At 39.3% G+C, this 20002-nt stretch overlaps 3 protein-coding genes across 3 annotated transcripts in view; all 3 read right to left on the bottom strand.

The window, feature by feature from the left end:
• LOC117942300 (extracellular calcium-sensing receptor-like) overlaps positions 1 to 3405 on the bottom strand; it is a 4109-nt gene extending 704 nt beyond the window's left edge. The window contains exons 1-8 of the mRNA XM_034867705.1: positions 3266 to 3405; positions 2712 to 3006; positions 2475 to 2561; positions 1975 to 2244; positions 1062 to 1271; positions 699 to 968; positions 152 to 376; positions 6 to 48 (exon numbers count right to left, since the gene is read on the bottom strand). Coding sequence (XP_034723596.1) covers positions 6 to 48; positions 152 to 376; positions 699 to 968; positions 1062 to 1271; positions 1975 to 2244; positions 2475 to 2561; positions 2712 to 3006; positions 3266 to 3342 — 1477 coding nt within the window. The 5' untranslated portion in view covers positions 3343 to 3405. The remainder of the gene's footprint in view (positions 1 to 5; positions 49 to 151; positions 377 to 698; positions 969 to 1061; positions 1272 to 1974; positions 2245 to 2474; positions 2562 to 2711; positions 3007 to 3265) is intronic.
• A 2331-nt stretch (positions 3406 to 5736) lies between these two features.
• Positions 5737 to 9768, bottom strand: LOC117941963 (extracellular calcium-sensing receptor-like). The gene is made up of 9 exons (XM_034867232.1): positions 9548 to 9768; positions 9159 to 9453; positions 8935 to 9021; positions 8416 to 8685; positions 8095 to 8298; positions 7735 to 8010; positions 7085 to 7312; positions 6858 to 6981; positions 5737 to 6650 (listed from the first exon to the last, which is right to left on the bottom strand). Exons 1-9 carry the CDS (start codon positions 9745 to 9747, stop codon positions 5737 to 5739), a joined length of 2598 nt encoding a protein of 865 aa, XP_034723123.1. The 5' UTR covers positions 9748 to 9768.
• A 2095-nt stretch (positions 9769 to 11863) lies between these two features.
• Positions 11864 to 16473, bottom strand: LOC117942146 (extracellular calcium-sensing receptor-like). The gene is made up of 8 exons (XM_034867474.1): positions 16192 to 16473; positions 15960 to 16046; positions 15087 to 15356; positions 14543 to 14746; positions 14175 to 14450; positions 13324 to 13548; positions 13103 to 13226; positions 11864 to 12828 (listed from the first exon to the last, which is right to left on the bottom strand). The coding sequence occupies exons 1-8, from the start codon at positions 16456 to 16458 to the stop codon at positions 11915 to 11917; spliced, it is 2367 nt and encodes a 788-aa protein (XP_034723365.1). The 5' UTR covers positions 16459 to 16473; the 3' UTR covers positions 11864 to 11914.
• Between the last annotated feature and the right edge of the window lie 3529 nt (positions 16474 to 20002).

Below are 20002 nucleotides of genomic sequence, written 5' to 3' on the forward strand. Positions count from 1 at the left end.
CATGCGGGTACCTGGAGGACAGCTCTCGCTGCACACTGACTGGGGTGGCTGTAGGTAGAAAATTAAATATCTTTTATTCTGCACCACTTTATACTATATACTTTATACTGACTTACTCTTAAATCACAAAATAGATGAGTGAAAAACTAACCTGTTTGGCTTCAAAATTCCAGAGGATTTTGTCTTCCTCAATTGTGAGTTCTTCTCCATTGAATGACTCTTTAACTGCACCCACATTCTGAACTTTAGTTCTTCCATCAGGGAGCCACAGCCAGTTCATGACATCATATATTGGTAAGGCATCACCATTTTCATCAAATGACACTTGATCACCAAACGGTGTTGTGAAATTGACTTTTTGCAAATAATGTACGAGCTGCAAAAGTGAATCATACTCAAATAATTTGCAGCAAAATCCTTTTTCATCTAAATTTTGAGACACACCTGAAGGTCAGGCCATTGGTTTTCTACTGGATTAATAGCATGAGTCAGTCAGTACTGCCACAATAGAAAATGGGAACGTGTTTTATCCTGCAAAAAGCCAGTCTACCTAACTCATTAGTCATTATTTATTCAATGTGTCTTTTTTTCATATATTCTCTTATTCTATACTCACAATATCACATTTAGATGGTACCTTAAGGTGTAGCAGCTGTATTTGGAAACATAAACAGGTGGAGTGTAAACTGATGTCACACCTGCCAAGGCTCCAATCTTTGCAAAGTAGCACAGCTGTGTCCGCTGAAAGGCCCTCTCCCTGGCACACAGCGCAGCATGTCATCGAGAGCGTACGCCAAGGCATACACTGCCTTGTATATGTTGTATTCAGGTCTGAGGTTAGATAGATCCAAAAACTCAGTTTCCACATGTTTAATATGTTCCTGTCCAGTGCATAACGCTCCTCCAGCTTCAACCCAACCTTCTGGATAGAATTTACACTGAAAAGTGTATTCCCAATACTGTGTCACCTGAAACGTATTAAAAATGTATTATTGACACAAATTACAATACATTATGGATTAATTATTATCATTTATGTATGACAATTCATAAGATGTAACTCGTACCATGTTATTTCCATAGCTTTCGTCATATTGGCCTGGATGTATTTGTAAGAGGAAGTCTTTGAGCCCTGGTATTTCTCCACGACGAATTGCAATTCCTAGTGTGCCGCTCAGGAACGGCATGAGGAGGGGGGTGTGGAGCACAGTACTGCCTGTCCAGGCTTCACTTGCTATCCACTGTCGGCCTGTCACATTTTGCTGAGCCACCTGTGCGTTCCGTTATATGAAATGGGTTTCACACATTTGTTGAAAACATAGTTTGTTTTGTAGAAAATGTTGATTTACAACTAGAACTTATCTTCCATTGTCTCAGTTTTTTGTCACATAAACACAGATGTTAAAAAGTTATAAGAGAAAGGTGCCCACTTTATACACATTGCAATTTTTTTTTTTAAAGTAGCAGCAACTAAAGTGATTTAAATACGCTCAGTTTTTATAATATGTACAGGATGTATATATATGTATGTACTGTATAGATATATATACACATGTAAAATGGGAGATTTGAGCTTTCTCAAAATGCATAACTGAAGTTTTAAACTAGATTTTTTTTCACTTTTTCATAAGCTTCACTTTCACTGTTAGGGAGTAGTCCTTTCAAGCCTTCCCCCCTGATGAAACCCACACAGCTATTTCAATATTTCAAGCAATGTTTTGTTGAGCAGAATCTTCCACAGGATGAATTATTGGACATGAAAACAGGTAACATTATGAAACAGTTTGACCTAAATAGAACTGAAATGCAACTGAAATTTTGTGTTTTATATTTGTGTTTGGTTGAAATATAGGTTGGATTTTATGGTAATTGACAGTATTTCAGTCAGTGAATTTCAAATTAACAGTGGAAATAATTATTCATATTACATTAAAAAAAATAGATTTCAACATTACATTATATTTTAATTCTCACCTCTTCCATTAGATGAATCATGTGAAACTCATGTGCAAACACCATGACTACACGAGCTGTTGATGTCTTTATCAAATGCACTATCCTCCTAAGTTCACTTTGGTCACTGTCCCAGGGCAAAACCTCTGAGTAGGCCAGACAACCTTCAGCAGACTGAACCAGGTCAGATTGGAAGGATCGGGCAACATTACGTCCATAGTCATCATCACTGACCAGTAGACCGACCCAAGACCAGCCAAAGTGTTTTAGAATCTGAATCATAGCACGCACCTGAATGGATATATTGTTACGAAGGGATTAGTGCACAGACTAGCATAGTATTAAAATGATGTGCATATCAGTGTAACTTCTACATTAGCTATTTATATAAGTTACCCAATTGAAACACAGCTAATTAGCATAAAAGCAAAGTTTTTTTTCATGTGAAACAATTTCTGCAAGCTTGCTGTATTGTAGGAAACAGACATAGTTTGCAGTTTTCAACTTCGTAATAGTTTCACCTGGAAAGCATCACTTGGGATTGTTCTAAAGAAAGACGGAAACCGTTTCCGATCACTCAGACAGGAACATGTGGAGAAATAACTTACCTGTAAAGAAACATATAGATTAACTCAAGTGACCCATCTCATGCCAGTCAGAGCCAGTCTTAATATTTTCATTTCAATAATGTGTCGCTTTTAAAGATGACATCAATTGTAACACATTCAACAATACAAATGACAGAATAGGGAACTTACAATGGGCATTCTGTATAAACCTAGCACATTGGAGATGGCAATAGTATATGTTGAGGCAGAATCCCCAACAATCCCGAGGACTGGAGGGCTCCCTGAACAGTTTTCCTCAAGCAGAAACTGCTCCTCTTGACCACTTGCCAGTGATAATGAACCACTGAATCCAACAACAAGTGCCCCACAGTTATCATAAAGACTGTATCCCAGAGTCACATTAGGTAGCAGAGTGGAGTTCTTGTTGATCTCATCTACAGCAAAGGCCATAGTCATGGCATGCCTGAATCCTAGAATGTCAAAGCTAACACACAAAATGTCACTGTTAACCACCACAAAGTAAAGTCACTCAGAGAACTGGGTAGACACATGCGAAAAAATCTAAATCTATTTTAATAACATATTACACTGTTGTCATATTATACTTTTCACAGCTGTATTTTTGTACTATTTTTCTAAAGTATAACTAAAACTTTCATTAAAAATGATTTTACTCAATCCCCCCATTCTCATGAATACTCTGAGCAGACCCATGCTGTCTGCTGCATCTGTGTGAAACTTACCCTTCGCAGCTGGGCTGTTCTGGCTCTGAGATAAATGTCCGCTGAGGGAAGACAGAGGAAAAGTGAACTTCAAACATCCCACCCAGAACCACATCGCCAGGCTTGTGAATTTCATTAAGATGGAACTTTCTCTGTAATTTACAAGATAAGGGAAGAGAGGAAGAGAAAGAAAACAAGATAAGATAGAAACAGAAGAGCAGATATGTGTCAAAGAATGCCCCCATAACTGCCCTCCTCCCCTCACACAGTTTCTATTCCTATAAGTTTACTTCATTTTATATGCAGGGCCATGACAATCCCTTTGCATTCTTCATGTCATTGAATACCTTTTAACCACACCCATCAGGGTTAAGGTTATGTGGGCTGGACATATTACGCAGAACAAATTCATTATTTTAACATGACCCTTTTAAACGTGATGCTATGCCATATCAGCAAGTGTTTTAGCAAGTCCTGGACCAAATTATAAATTTTTAAATTACTTTAATGCTTAGGCTACTTCTTTTGTTTTACTAGTGGAAAATTAAGCCCCCTCTGTTTTATTTGGGAAATACATTTCTGAACTATCTGGGGATTGTAATCAACTAGAGAATATTGCATAGGAGTCAGTTGTTTTCATCCCTTTTTCTAATGTGAGCAGTACTTTTCTTCTTTTTTTCACTTTCATTAACTAGGTATTACAAACGGAGCCCCCAAGGTGACATGGAGGAGGGAAAACAAGGAAAAAGCAGTTAAAAGCAGTTTCTTCTCTGCTGCACTTGAGATTGTCTCCACCTTTAGTCAAAACCACCATGTGGTTTACAAGAATACATGAGACAAAAAAACAAAGTTAATTCCAAATGCTAACAGTCTCAGCTGGCAAGTACACAGTCTGGGACGGTTTGGAATTGTGCCTGTTAATCTATAAAACATGAGCAGGTATTTTGCTTTAAGAGTCAAACATTTTTTTGGAGGTTCTGTCTCTAAAATGAAAATTGAAAAAAAAAAGCATTTTGAACACTAAAGATACTTTCCTGTATTCTGTTGCCTTTCATTGTGTGTTTTCACTGTTCTGTACTAGAAAAACTATGAATATAATGCATATTTTGTACTCAGAGGAAGTGATTACCCCCACATTACATATTTGAAGGATTTTAAAAAGCTTAAAGTAAAACAATTGATTCAATCACTAATTTAGAGCCATATTTATAACCACTCATTGCTTATTTAAACTTGAGGATCTTTTTTGAATAGGATCTTTTTATGAACTTGCAGTTTCTTTCAAATAATTGTCAATTTATAGAACATATGGAGGTTATGCATTTTTTAAAACATTAGATGTCAGAATCTAGGAACCAATTGTATGTTGTTGAAACTATGTCTTATTACAAAGTAATTTAGTAATAAAGTCTTAAAAATATGAACTTTGTAAATGTATGAAGTTGTGATGAAGTGACATGAACATGACATTTGGTATCTTTAAAAAAAGAGAAAGTAGGAGCTTTAAATGGACATCCCTTACGTACCTGAACACAATTACTAGCGATTTTTATTTCCTTTGGAAATTATTTTGAACTCAGTAAAAGTGGGGGTGCTCTTGAATAATAACTTAAAATGGATTGTATAGGAAAAAATCTACTTTCTGTTCTTCAGGAGACAGTGAATGATGAGTAACTTCCATCTTTACTAATTCAGTTTCCGAACCATACGTGTAGTTTAATGTTGAAGTCATTGAAATACACAATGCACAGACTAATTTCCTACTTGTGACCATTCTGACACTTTTTTCTTCAACTGAAGCAGACATTTGTCTGCCTCTCACCTTGACCAATCACTTGAGATGAATCTCTTCAAATCTGAAATACTTAAAACCTTCCAATCACAAAACACATGTTGCATTACTCCTGTCATAGCTATTGTGAATGCTTGAGGGCTGTTTGAACTAAACTTGACATTTCAGATTTTGGGGAAATTGATTAAATTAATTTTGTTATTCTTCTTGGGAATACAGTCTGACTTTATACTGTATGTTGAAATTTTGTCAATCAGGTTGTGTTTTGAGATTTTTCTCCTGGACCCATTTGGCAAAAAATCAAAAATAAAGCAGGTTATTACAGCTCAATAAACAATTAAAGATCAACAAAGGTTTTCATGGTGCCATTCTTTGCAGCAGCTACAAGAGTCAGAAATTCTTACTCAGATTCAGATTTCTTTTTTACACCTTTGATTGTTTTGAGCTGTAGTGTGTTGTATGATTGACTCATTGTATGATTGACTTTCAATTCCAATGAAATACAATCTGGCAAACATGCAATGATGGAAAATATAGAAACTATGTTTTTTACAAGCATTTATTTATATATTGTCGTATCTTCTGGCATTATTCCTCTATGTAAAGAAGGCTTTCTTTATTTTGTGTCATTTCATGAGCAGATCACTGTTGAATACATTTAAAATACAGACTGAATTTTATTTATTTTTTCTAGAGTTTTTCATGTCTTGGTGGTGCCTCGACCCATGATAGCTTTCTTTGTGTTCAGCTCTGGTTTCAGCAGGATTATGTAACACTTGGGTCCAAACAGTGCGACCAAGAGGCCAAAACTGGAGGCCAGGATGGCAAAGACCTCCACTGCATCTGCATATTTGCCTGGAGAGTTGACATAAGCAGGTACAAAGGCCACCCACACAGCACAGAAGATCAGCATGCTGAAAGTGATCAGCTTGGCCTCATTGAAGTTGTCCGGAAGATTCCTCGCCAGGAAGGCTAAGAGAAAGCTAAGGATAGCCAGTAAGCCAATATAGCCCAGTAACACTGCAAAACCAACTGTGGACCCAACTTCACATTCATAAACTATCTTATCATTGTAGTATTGAATGTTTTTATGAGGAGATGGTGAGGAAGAGACAAGCCAAGCGGTGCAAATTGCTGCCTGAATAGAAGTAAGAACCAGAACTGTCCCTCTCTGCTGAACAGTACCAAACCACTTCAGACTGTCTCCACCTCCTGGCTTGGAGGCCTTGAACACAGCCAGAACCACCATGGTTTTTACCAGGATGCATGAGACACAAAGCACAAAGCTGATCCCAAATGCTGCATGTCTCAGCTGGCATGTCCACAGCCTGGGACGGCCAATAAACAACAGTGAACACAGGAAACACAGTTTAAGTGACACCAAAAGCAGGAAACTCAGTTCTGAATTGTTGGCGCGTACCATGGGTGTACTGCGATGATAGATGAAGATTACCAGGACAACAGCACAGATAAATGTTCCCAACAACGAGGTTGTTGTCAAGCAAATGCCCAGAGGCTCATGGTAGGAGAGGAACTCTGTTATCTTAGGAACACAATGGTCACGCTGGGCATTGGTCCAGAAGTCCTCTGGACAACTGGTGCAGTCCATGGAGTCTGTGGAAATAGGGGAACACAGTGTCAAGAACATTGTCCCTCTCACCTGTGAACATTGACAGTAATGTTTGATGGGCCACCAATGTCAAAAATTGCACATGTGGTGTTGGTGAATGTGTTTTATTTGTCTACATCATGGGCACCAAGAAGGGCAAAGTTCCTGAAAATAAATTCATATTCAACATATAGTTTTATAATGATACAAACCGGTTTCATTGCTGAACTTTCCATCAGAGCAAGGGACACAGTCAAAACAGCATACAGGCTGCCCTTTTTTTCTGGCCATACGGGTACCTGGCGGACAGCTCTCACTGCACACTGACTGTGGTGACTGTAGGGATAGTAAGAGTTAAATAAAAGGTATTCTACACTTTTTTATTCTGCTCTGTGTGTAATACAGTACTAAGGTAAATCCAACAAGAAAAATAAGTAACCTGTTTGGATTCAAAGTTCCAGAAGATTTTGTTTTCATCAAGTGTAAGCTCTTCACCTTTGGTCGCCGACTTTTTAACAATCCCCACACTCTGAACTTTAGTTCTTCCCTCAGGGAGCCACAGCCAGTTCATGATGTCATATATTGGTAAGGCATCACCATTCTCATCAAATGACACTTGATCACCAAATGGTGTGGTGAAGTTAACCTTTTCCAAGTGATACATTAGCTAAATAGGGGTACAATACAGGTTATATCATAGACTTAAAACAATTCATTGTTAATGAGTATGTGCATGCTTTCAGATGTTCATTGTGAAAAATTGTGGATTTAGTCATGCAAGTATTTTAAATGTAGCACTCCATATACATCAAATGTAAGCTCTCTGAATTCAATCCAACATTGTTGCCATTAATTACTATGCCATTATTAATTCATTGTTTTTCACAAGAAATTAATTGTGTGTTCTCTTTCAGCTTCTAGGATTAAGCAATTTCTCATCAACAGGGGTTTTCAAACCTGTCTACTAATGCCATGCAGAGCTATTGCAATAATGTCTTATTTTCCCAAAATAAAATGTCTTAAGGAAACTTCAAGATGCAGCAGCTGTTTTAAAATACTAAACAGGGTGAGTGTAAACTGATACCACACCTGCCATGGCTCCAGTGTTTGCAAAGTAGCACAGCTGTGCCCGCTGAAAGGCCCTCTCCCTGGGACACAGCGCAGCATGTCATCGAGGGCATACGCCAGCGCATAGACAGCCTTGTAAATATTGTACTCAGGCCTGAGATTAGAAACATCCAAGAACTCAGTCTCCACATTCTCTAGATCTTCCTGTCCAGTGCATAGTGCTCCCCCAGCTTCCACCCAACCTAATGGAAGTGGTGGAAATCTACACTGAAATGTGTATTCCCAAAATTGCCTCACCTGAAATGTATTTCAAAGTCTTAACAGAAATATCAATAATACAATTGATAATTACTGATCTGAATGTAATGTTACAATCTTTACCATGCTATTTCCATTTATTTTGTCATGTAGGTCAGGCAGTACTCTTAACAGAAACTCCCTTAACCCTGGTATTTCTCCACGGCGGATGGCAATACCCAGCGTGCCACCCAGGTATGGCATTAGGTGGGGGGTCTGCAGCACAGCAGCGGCTGTCCAGGCTTCACTGGCCATCCACTGCAGGCCTCTCACATTCTGCCTCACCACCTGTTTTGTTGCATTTCTTTTTAAATTTCTTTCAGACTGACATACTGTAAAATATTGTAATCTACTTTGTGCCACTGAATCTGTACAATGTAACAAAAAATATGAATAGATAGATACCTCTTCCATGAGTTGAATCATGTGGATCTGGTGTGCAAACACAATGACCACACGAGCTGTAGATTTCTTCATCACTTCCACAATCCTCTTTAGTTCAGCTGGGTTCTCACCCCAGGGCAATATCTCTAAGTAGGCCAGACAAGCTCCTCCAGACTGAGCCAGGTCAGATTGAAAGGACCGGGCAACATAACGCCCGTAGTCATCATCACTGACCAGCAGACCTGCCCAAGTCCAGCCAAAGCGTTTTAGAATCTGAATCATTGCACGCACCTGATTAAAGAGAGAGCTGAGGGATTAGTGCACAGGTTGGAATAACCTTTTAATGAAAAAATAGCTACTTATGTCTCACATTAAAAATTACAATTACTTGAACCCATTATGCTCTTTCTTCTAAATCCATGTATTTGCATCAATGATGCATAAATCAAATTCAGTAAAAGCAAAATATGTGTTTGCTTGAGGGACACTAAACTTGCTGTAAACAATGTTTTGGATTTGTTATTTCTAAAACAGTTTTACCTGGAAAGCATCACTTGGGATTGTTCTAAAGAAGGATGGAAACCTTCGCCTATCACTGAGGCAGGAACATGTAGCAAAATAACTTACCTATAACGAAACATACAGTTTACAAACAGATTTTACTTACTTTTATGTCCTACCCTAATTTTCACTTAGAAATTTTAAATACTTTCAACCTTCAACTGGCAGATTAATTACAGCAGTATTGAAGAAAGTAAACTCACAATGGGCAATTTGAATAAACCTATCACATCAGAGGTGGCGATAGAAAATGTTGAGAAGGAATCACCCACAATTCCCAGGACTGGTGGGGTCCCCAAACAGTTCTCCTGAGGCAGAAACTGCTCTTCTCGACCACTGGCTAATGACAATGCTGCACTTAATCCAATCACAAGTGTAGCACAGTTGTCATAAAGACTGTATCCCAGAGTCACATTAGGAAGCAGGTTGGAGTTTTTGTTAATCTCGTCAATAGCAAAGGCCATGGTCATGGCATGCCTGAACCCTGGAGGGTCAAAGCTAACACACAAAATGTCTTTATCAACCACTAAAAAGCAGAACATTATTTGTGATCATCTGTGCACGATGTCTGCTAGATGTAAGTAAAACTTACCCTTGGCAGTTGAGCTGATTTGGTTCTGAGGTGAATGTCAGCTCAGGGAAGACAGAGGTGTAGTGGACCTCAAACAGTCCACCCAGGATAACATCACCAGGCTTGTGCATCCCATTATGATAAAACTGCCGCCTTAATTTACAAGATGAGAGAAGAGAGGACGAGTCTGAGAAGAAAAAGGGGGAAGAGAATAAAATCATGATCAGGTAGACATGTAAGATCAAAAAAGTGTCTAGAAATGCACCCATAACTGCCCACTTCCCAACACCCTTTCTGAGCTTCATGCATGGTTACTTAATTTTATATGCAGAGTTATATCATTTCCTTTGGTGGTTTTCGTCATAGTGTCACACACCCCAGGCACTCCCATGGTACGAGTTAGTCATGTTGGGGCGGTGCTTACACATATCAAATTAGCTCTTTGTCATGATTATGTCATTTAAGTTATATTTTCTTTTAATTGCTATGATATAAAAAGTCTAAATTCTTTTGTTATTGTTTAGAGCTAATCTTGAGTTTTTGTCTGTCAAACACAAAGTATTATGCTAAATGAAAGGACATGAATTGTCTTTTACCTGAATAGACATTCAAGGACAAAACTGTAAGCACTGGGGAGGTGACAGATAAATCCAAACAAAGCAATACAGCAAATGATCATTACTGTATGTTCACACTATGAGTATAATTCCTGAAGTTGTGACACTTTCAGAGTGGAAAATTCAATCCAAATCAATTTTATTTATAGTATCATATCATAACAAGAGTTATCTCAAGACACTTTACTAGACCACACTCTATAATTTACAAAGACCCAACAATTCCAGTTATTCCCCCAAGAGTAAGTATTAAGTGGCGAGGAAAAACTTCCTTTTAGGGAGAAACCTGGGACAGACCCAGGCTCTTGGTAGGCGGTGTCGGTTGGGGTGCGATGAACAATGGCAATAATTGTCACAAAAAATATAACAAAACTATGAATAGAAATAGTAGTTGTAGTAGTTCATGGTGCAGCAGGGCACTGCGGGGCGTAGCAGGATGTAACAGGGCACACCAGGGCAAAGCAGGACATAGCAGGGCACCGTAGAACGTAGCACGGTGTAGCAGAAAATAAAATCTAAAGTTCTAAAAAGCAGTAACAAATGCAGCAACAGAGACTACCAACACTGACCCTTAAATCATGATGCACCTTCATCTTCTTGCTTAAACTTTTGATCAGGTGAAGCTGCATATAGTGTGCATTATTATTGGAAGATTGGAGATGAAAAGTATAAGTGACATGTAACCGAGATTAGCGTGCAACTCACATGCTCCACTTAGCACCAACTGGAATGTTTAATTTTAAATGAATGAAGCCTACTGGTAGTCTGGCACACGCGGATGGTCAGTGTTTTCCGTGGGTGCTCAAGGCAACGTGAAACCTTTGTAGTAGTCCTCTTCATTATAGTCCAGCTCCATGTTAGTGACGACACTTTGGCAACAGTTGGTGCAGTTAGCTATAGGGTGGCATATTATGTGATGGTTGTTTTTATTTTTTTGAGTGTTTTATGTTTTGTGTGGACCCCAGGAAGAGAAGCGGATGTTCTTAATTATAGAGTGTGGTTTAGACTTACTCTATCTGTAAAGCGTCCTGAAATAACTCTTGTTATGATTTGATAGTATAAATACAATTGAATTGAATTGAATTGCATCAGCTAATGGGGATCCTAATAAAATCAAATAAAAAATCAAATTCTCAATTTCTCAAAGAAAGCAACTCAAAACTTGTGTTACTGTCATGTTGTGTTTTCTTTTAGTTCATAACCACCAATGGAGGGCAGAGACTGCAAGCTACTTGTAAAAGTATGAATCAAAAATCCACTTTGAAATGTTGTTGTTTTTATGAATACAAAGTTGGGTGACCCCCCTCCCCCCATCGACTAAAATTATTGGATGACCCTCCCTTATTTTCCTCTGGTGGTCCTTTTCATAAATACCAAACTATCCCTAAGAGGCGACAAATGGGAAACAACATAATTTCATTAAGTGTAACAAGGGGAGAACTAACACTGCCTTTACTTGCTACACAGCTGGTTTAAGTTTTCAATAGCAAAAATTACAGTAATCAAAAAGTTAAGTGAGTTAAATACTGGTGCCAAGCTATGTGGAATAAATTATTTTTATGTTGACAAACAGGAGAACAACTATTTAGTTGAACACATTTTTTATTTGTTTTTAAAATCCCAGGAAAGAACAGGCAAAAAGTCAATGATAATGGAAGATGCTTTTTTTCTTTCATGCATTCATTTAAAAAAACTAACTAGTTAAAAGAACAATAATATGTAGCTCACTCTTATGGGAATGTAAAGTACAGATGGTATGATAGTTGCTGCTTTATGACTTGGTGGTACCTCGACCCATGATAGCTTTCTTTGAATTCCTCTCGGGTCTCAGCAGGATTATGTAACATTTGGGACCAAACAGTGCCACCAAAAGGCCAAAACTGGAGGCCAGGATGGCAAAGACCTCCACTGCATCTGCATATTTGCCCGGAGAATTGACATAAGCAGGAACAAAGGCCACCCACACAGCACAGAAGATCAGCATGCTGAAAGTGATCAGCTTGGCCTCATTGAAGTTATCCGGAAGATTCCTCGCCAGAAATGCTAACAGGAAGCTGAGGATAGCCAGTAAACTAATGTAACCCAGTAACACTGCAAAACCAATTGTAGACCCGACTACACATTCATAAACTATCTTATCATTGTAGTATTGAGTGTTTTTATGAGGAGCTGGTGAGGCAGAGACAAGCCAAGCGGTGCAGATTGCTGCCTGAATAGAAGTAAGAACCAGAACTGTCCCTCTCTGCTGCACAGCACCAAACCATTTTAGACTGGCTCCTCCTCCTGGCTTGGATGCTTTGAACACTGCCAGAACCACCATGGTTTTTACCAGGATGCATGAGACACAAAGCACAAAGCTGATACCAAATGCTGCATGTCTCAGTTGGCATGTCCACTGACTTGGACGTCCCATAAACAGCAGTGAACACAGGAAACATAGCTTAAGTGACACCAAAAGCAGGAAACTCAGTTCTGAATTGTTGGCGCGTACCATGGGTGTACTGCGATGATAGATGAAGATTACAAGGACAACAGCACAGATAAATGTGCCCAGCAACGAGGCCGTTGTCAAGCAGACACCCAGAGGCTCTTGATAGGAGAGGAACTCGGTTTTCTTAGGAACACAGTGGTTGCGCTGGGGACTGGACCAGAAATCCTCTGGACAACTAGTGCACTCCATGGAGTCTGACAAGAAGATAACAAATATTAATATCTACAACAGATGAAAAGGATATATAGGGAAACCTAGGCAGTGGTGGGCAAAGTATTCAGATCCTTTACTAAAAAAACAATACAATGTTTCTCTCTGAAATGTAAGGGAGTAGAAGTAGAAAGTGGCATGAAAAGAACTAACTAATGTAAAGTACTTAAAATTTGTATTTCAAGTACGGTACGTGAATAAATTCATTAGTTACCTTCCACAACAAAACTTTGGGTATTTTTTATAATAGATACCAACCTGTGTTGTTGCTGATCTTTCCCTCAGAACAAGGGATGCAGTCGAAACAGCACTCGGGCTCCCCCTTCCTTCTGGCCATGCGGGTACCTGGAGGACAGCTCTCGCTGCACACTGACCAGGGTGGCTGTATGGGTAAGAGATATGACTGAGCTACACCATTTGATGCTGTTATTTGAGATGTTATTGGACAAAAATCAAAAAAATCAACGAGCATAAATAACCTGTTTGGATTCAAAGTTCCAGAAGATTTTAGCTTCATCAAGTCTGAGTTCCTTTCCTTTGGCTGACTCTTTAACTTCCCCCACATTCTGAATCTTTGCTTTTCCATTGGGGAGCCACAGCCAGTTCATGACATCGTAAATTGGTAAGGCATCACCATTCTCATCAAATGACACTTGATCACCAAACGGTGTGGTGAAATTAACTTTATCCAAATAATACACCAGCTTTAAATGTGTGAGAGAAATAAAAACAGACGTAACAAAAAGTAAAAAAAACTCCATCCATATATGCATCAGATCAGAAATAGCAATCAATTCTAAAAGATTATTTATTCTAGCTTTATTGGAATTATCAAGTTTAAAGTGTTACATAACACCAGGCTGAACATATGTGTTTTTCTGCCCTCTCTGGTTGAAATTTTAAAGTCTGTTTCACCTCTGACTACACCCACCATCGCTGATGGGTGCAGTTAGTGATGTCACAGGGTCCTGGAGTCCACATGTACTTCACGGCAACCAGTTCTTAATTTTTTTGAATAAAGTTCTTACTGAAAAACTACATTCAGCTAGTGCCTTAACCCTCATGGTGTCCTCAGTTAAAATTTGACCAATGTTCAGTTTTTTCATCAAAAAAAATTGGCCTTTGAAATAAGCTGTAAATGTCATCATTAGAAATATCAAACAACTTTAGAAAAAGACATCAAAAAAAGGACCCACTATACTGAAAAAGTGAGACAAATGTCAGAAAAAGCGAGAACTCTTTTCATGGTCAATGGGAAGACAACACAAGGGTTAAGGTGTAGCAGCTTTATTTTGGAAACAAACAAGTGGAGTGTAAACTGATACCACACCTGCCATGGCTCCAGTGTTTGCAAAGTAGCACAGCTGTGCCCGCTGAAAGGCCCTCTCCCTGGGACACAGCGCAGCATGTCATCGAGGGCATACGCCAGGGCATAGACAGCCTTGTACACGTTGTACTCTGGCCTCAGGTTGGAAACATCAAACAACTCATTCTCCACATTATGCAGAACCTCCTGTCCAGTGCATAGTGCTCCTCCAGCCTCCACCCAACCGGCTGGAGGTGGTGCAAATTTACACTGAAATATGTCTTCCCAAAACTGATTTACCTGAAATTTGTAAAGAAAATTGAATGTTAACAGAAATAATGACACTATGGACTGCTGCAATTTCCTTTCAGATTGTAAGAATTAACCCTCACTAAACTATTTCCGTAGTTGTTATGGTGTTGATTAGGGTGTATTCTTAAGAGGAAGTCCTTGAACCCTGCTATTTCTCCTCGACGGATGGCAATGCCCAGTGTGCCACCCAGGTACGGCATGAAGTCAGGCGTCTGGAGCACATCAACTGATGCCCAAGCTTCACTGGCCATCCACTGTAAGCCTGCCACTTTCTGCCTCACCACCTGTTCATTGCATTTTAAAACAAAATTATTTCATACATCTGAAAAAAACAATTACAATCTTTGAGGCATGCACTCAATTGTGTACAATAATGCTTTGATAAAATATACAATTCTTTACTTAATTTCTTTTTACTTTTGCTACAGCAGCAGGGGAAATTTGTAAAGGTGTTTCTATTTATTTTTCATGGTTATGCTAATAATCTGTGCACCTGCTATTTTCCAACTCAGAGGACATAAATGTAGAGAAAACATGAAATGTAAATAACCGGTAGGATACCAACATTTCTTAGTTAACAGATAAAACATAGATTCATTATTGACTTTCTACTTTGAACCCAACCTCCTCCATCAGTTTATAGATATGGATCTCATGTGCAAACACCATGACCACGCGAGCTGTTGATTTCTTCATCACATCCACAATCCTCCTTAGTTCGGCTTGGTCACTGCCCCAAGGTAAAACCTCTACGTAGGCCAGACACCCTCCACCAGACTGAACCAGGTCAGATTGGAAGGATCGAGCCACATGGAGTCCATAGTCATCATCACTGACTAGAAGGCCAACCCAAGTCCAGCCAAAGTGTTTAAGAATCTGAATCATAGCACGCACCTGAGTAGATAAGAGAATATTCAGTATTATCATCTCAATCTATACGAAAAGCATGCATTTTCTAATGGCCCAATATGGGACTTTTTTTTATTGTGGAGGCTAATTTTGTTTATAGATTACAAACTCAATTGGAAGCCACATATAGATCATATTAAAAGGAAATGATCTAAATCTATTGCTGTTCTTTATAAAGTAAGGGATTTGTTGGGTAAGACAAATATAGGGAAATGCATTTGAAAAAAAATATAGATCTAATTAAACTTCATTAGAGAGTGATTAGAATAATACATAAAGCTTGTTATTATAAATCAAATAAATTGTGTATTAATATAAGTTTTCCATGTTCTTACGATTTCCAGATTTGTATATTTATAAACTTTGAAAATACTTTTTGGATTTGTGAACAATGGCCTTCCTGTCTGTATGGATTTTTTAAATTTTTTTTAAGCAAAAGGCAAATTGTGGGAAACAATTGTTTCTTTCTTGTATGTTAACTGAAATAAAATTATTCATCATCATCATCATCTTCGACATCATCATATTTTGAAGTTTGCTGTACTCCCAATAAAACATGAAAGTTATTCTTTTTGCTAATAATTTCACCTGGAAAGCATCACTTGGGATTGTTCTAAAGAAGGATGGAAACCGTTGTCGATCACTCAGACAGGAACATGTAGCAAAATGACTCACCTGAAACGAGACAGACAACACGTGGACAGGCAGTGTACATTATCTAAATCAGGTCAATAGACCCATTTAAAATATTAGACCCATCTTAACAACACCGCAGATTATTAACCAGCCTATTAAAAGCACAGAATAAATATTCGCTCACCATGGGCAATCTGAATAAACCTAGCACATTCGAGGTGGCAATAGTAAATGTTGAGTAGGAATCGCCCACAATCCCGAGGACCGGAGGGGTCCCCAAACAGTTCTCCTGAAGCAGAAACTGCTCTTCTTGACCACTGGCGAGTGCCAAAGCAGCACGGAATCCAAGAACAAGTGCACCACAGTTATCATAAAGACTGTATCCCAGAGTCACATTGGGTAGCAGATTGGAATTACTGTTGATCTCATCAATAGCAAAGACCATCGTCATGGCATGCCTGAACCCTTGGGTGTCAAAGCTAAAAGACAAAATGTCTCTATTAACCACAATAAATATTATGAGAACACGGGTAGACATCCATCATATCCACATTATCAAAACATCCTGTATTAATATAGCATTTTAGACCTGCAATTTAAAGTACATCTCAACATCGGATTAACCATATTGCAGTGCATGACAAATATCTGTTTGTGTGTGAAACTCACCCTTTGCAGGTAGGCTGTTCTGGCTCGGAAGTGAATGTCCACTCAGGGAAGACTGAGGTGTAGTGGACCTCAAACAGCCCACCCAGAACCACGTCGCCAGCCTTGTGCAACCCATTCAGGTGAAATTGTCTCCGTAATTTACAAGTTGAGGAAAAAGCGGTAGACATAGAGAAGAAAAAAGAAGTAGAGACAAAAAGCAACATCGGATAGACTCTAAAGAGTAAGTATATCTTATAAAATGGCCCCATAACTTCTCTCCTCCCTTCACCCCTGTCTCTAATGGTGGTGCATGGTTACTTTATTTTATATGCTGGTTAATGAAATCCTCTTCAAGTCCATTTCGTCATTGTTTAATCTTCCACACCACCAATCAGGACACAGCCAGCCGTGTGGGCAGGACATACCACTAGAAATACAATAATAATCAGGGAAGGAATTAGAAAGTTCATGGAACGATTACATGTTTTAAAAACAATAAATACTGTATATACTACTGATATATATACTATTGAAGCTCTGCTTTAGGGATTTCCTGATTTCTTCGGCCTCTGGGCCTTTGCCCAACAAGTGTGTTAAGTTGTTTCTTGCAGCCACACTGTATTCTTCACATCATTAGCACAAAAAAATAATTATCATTTCTGAAAGCATGAATTAACATTTTCTTTTAAAATTAAATAAATCAATAACCATAAATAAATATGCCTATAAAGTACATCCTGAAATCCACAAATGAATGACACACACAGCCTTCCTGTTAGGCCTGCTGCTCCTAGGTTGCTTCTCTGGGCGTTTTCACACCAGGAAGTCCAAACCACGGGGCAGACCAACGCTCATGTTTTTTCATTGTATACATTTTATCCGGTGAAGTTTTGGTTTCACACTGCGGTTATGTAAATAAAGATCTCTATGTGACAAAAATACGTCCCGCCATCATCACGTACATGAGCTGCATCTCCAGATACTTCTAATAATATTGGTTTGTTCTATCTTCTCTCTGTCTTGGAGTTTTATATACTGCTCTCCCCTACTGCCGCTGCTCTTTTTGTTTTGTTGCGATGTTGAGAAGCAAGACAAAGGGACTTTCTTTATTGAGCATTTTATTCAGAGACAAACCTTCAATGAACATTTACAACCACTAAACAAGTAAATTGCTGATGTATTCTGAGCTCTGATAGCCGACAAGTGTCGGCTGTCAGCGTATTCACCGTCACTGACTCTCTCATGTAGCCTACACACTAAGCATCAAGCTAGTCCTTAAAGGAGCTTTCCCGGTCTTGTAACACAAGGAGAGTCTGCCACACTTTCTTGTAATTGGTCCGAAAGTCAAAATCATCCAAAAAAGGCTTATAAATGAACTGGACCTAGGCCACCTCTTTTGATCCGACCAAACTGTGATTTTTTTATCCCAACCAAACTGTTGTCTTTTGTACCGGACCGTGATCCGAGGCACTTCTCACACCTGCAATTGTGTTACGGACCAAATGAGGTAGGTGTGAAAACGCCCTCTGTCTCTCATCTCTCCATCCCCTCTGTCTGTCTCCAATGTCGTTTTTTCACTGCATGGTATCTACTCAACTCAACTCTACTCGCCTTTTTTGGTTTTCCATTACAAAAAAAAAGTCCCTGGTACCTGCTAACAGGTACTTTTTTTTAGAACTACCTCAGTCAAGGTTCAAAGCGAGCTGAAGCGATACCAAAAGGTGACGTGAAAACCTGCAGACTACTGATTGGTAGGAGAGAATCGTCACTATTCACTGCGTCATCATTGGTAGCGACAAATGGGGGGTGTCCTGAACCAACTCTCCATGTTTGAAAAGTTTTCTGCTGCCTCCAACTTCTTTTGAAACAAAGTTGTCTTCTGGCTTTGGCAACAGCCACATGCCAAGAATCAAAATCCACACACCTTCGACGTTCTGTGTGTGTCGCGTTAGGTCATGTCAGTTTCCTGCTGTGATGACCAGCCACGGCTCGCCTCACGCATTAGGAGATACTGATCTGCAATGTAAAAAGGAGGACGGGGCCTCGCAGGGTGTCAGGTTTCCAGCTGCAGCTCATCTACCACAAAGCGCTTCATAAAAACAGACTATTTACTTTTACCTCTGCTTCATGTACCCTGTCAACCTTCCTTCCAGATCATAGTCAAGTCACGTTATGCTACATTTACGTGTAGGCGGCTATTTTCATAAACGGACCTGTAGGTGGCAGTGTAACGAGAAACTCAAGCCCACGTGAGCCAATCAGAATCCTGGAAACAGCAACAACAGAAACTAATCCCTTCCTCTCTCTTCTCTTCCTCAATCTCTTGGCTGCCTTAACCTTTGTTTGTCTCAGTTTACATGCAAACGTGCAAACGCAAAGTCATAGAAATGTCCACTCTGGGTGGAGTTTTTAGAAAGGCTCATTTTTAGAAAGACTTGTTTTCAGAGGTGATTTCTTCGTTTGCGTGTAGACGAAGGGTGCAAACAAAGGAAAATGTCTTTGTTTGTCAAAATAACAAGGTATATGTAAACAGGGCCTCAAGTCTTGCTTATGACCAAACCTGCTATCTGTTTGCTAGTTGTGTTTTTGCCTTTGGGTTTCTTGTGCTTCAGTGTTTTTGGAACCAGACTCCTGCTATCGCTTCACTCCTGGCATCCACCAGACCTGACCACTACCAGTGGACTTCACCACAAACTCTATACTGGAAACTCTGACGGAACCACTTCTGCTCGGAAGCTTTGGACCTTTTTGCTAAAACTTTACCTTTCACTCTGGCTCTGTGTTTTTGTCTGCATTTGGGTTCTGCTCGTGTTTTGAATGTAACCATTCATAAAAACATGCTCTGGTTTATTGGCATTTCTTTGAATCAATACCAGTCGTCATGGGCGATTCAAAGCGCAAAGCGCAGCCACGGTGCCGCTGCAAAACAGTCTCGGGAAGGAACTTGTTGTGGTGGAACATGTGTACGGTCAAAAGCTGTTTTAGTCGTGCAACAGAAAACTCAGATTGGACAGATAGTCTGGATTTAACCTGCAGAGATATGAGGAGCAGTTAACTATAGTCCTAAGAAATCCCCAAAAATTCCAACACAAAGAAAGCCAAGGTACAAGACATCCAGCCCAAAAGAATGAAATCCGGCAGATATTATGATGACAACCGAGCAAACCCAGAAGTGGAACGTTCTGGATGTGGACTACTGCATTAACGATTCCTTCTGATTGCTTGTGCCTCTGTATGAAAGGCCATCCATTGACTCCTTAAACCTGTTCAGTAACACTTGAAAATATATGTTTTTCTCGCCTAACTTTTTACCCTTAAAAAAGTGCTGCTGTTTCCACATGCTTTGG

Source organism: Etheostoma cragini, chromosome 3 (assembly GCF_013103735.1).
Source record: "Etheostoma cragini isolate CJK2018 chromosome 3, CSU_Ecrag_1.0, whole genome shotgun sequence".
Taxonomy (NCBI): Eukaryota; Metazoa; Chordata; class Actinopteri; order Perciformes; family Percidae; genus Etheostoma; species Etheostoma cragini.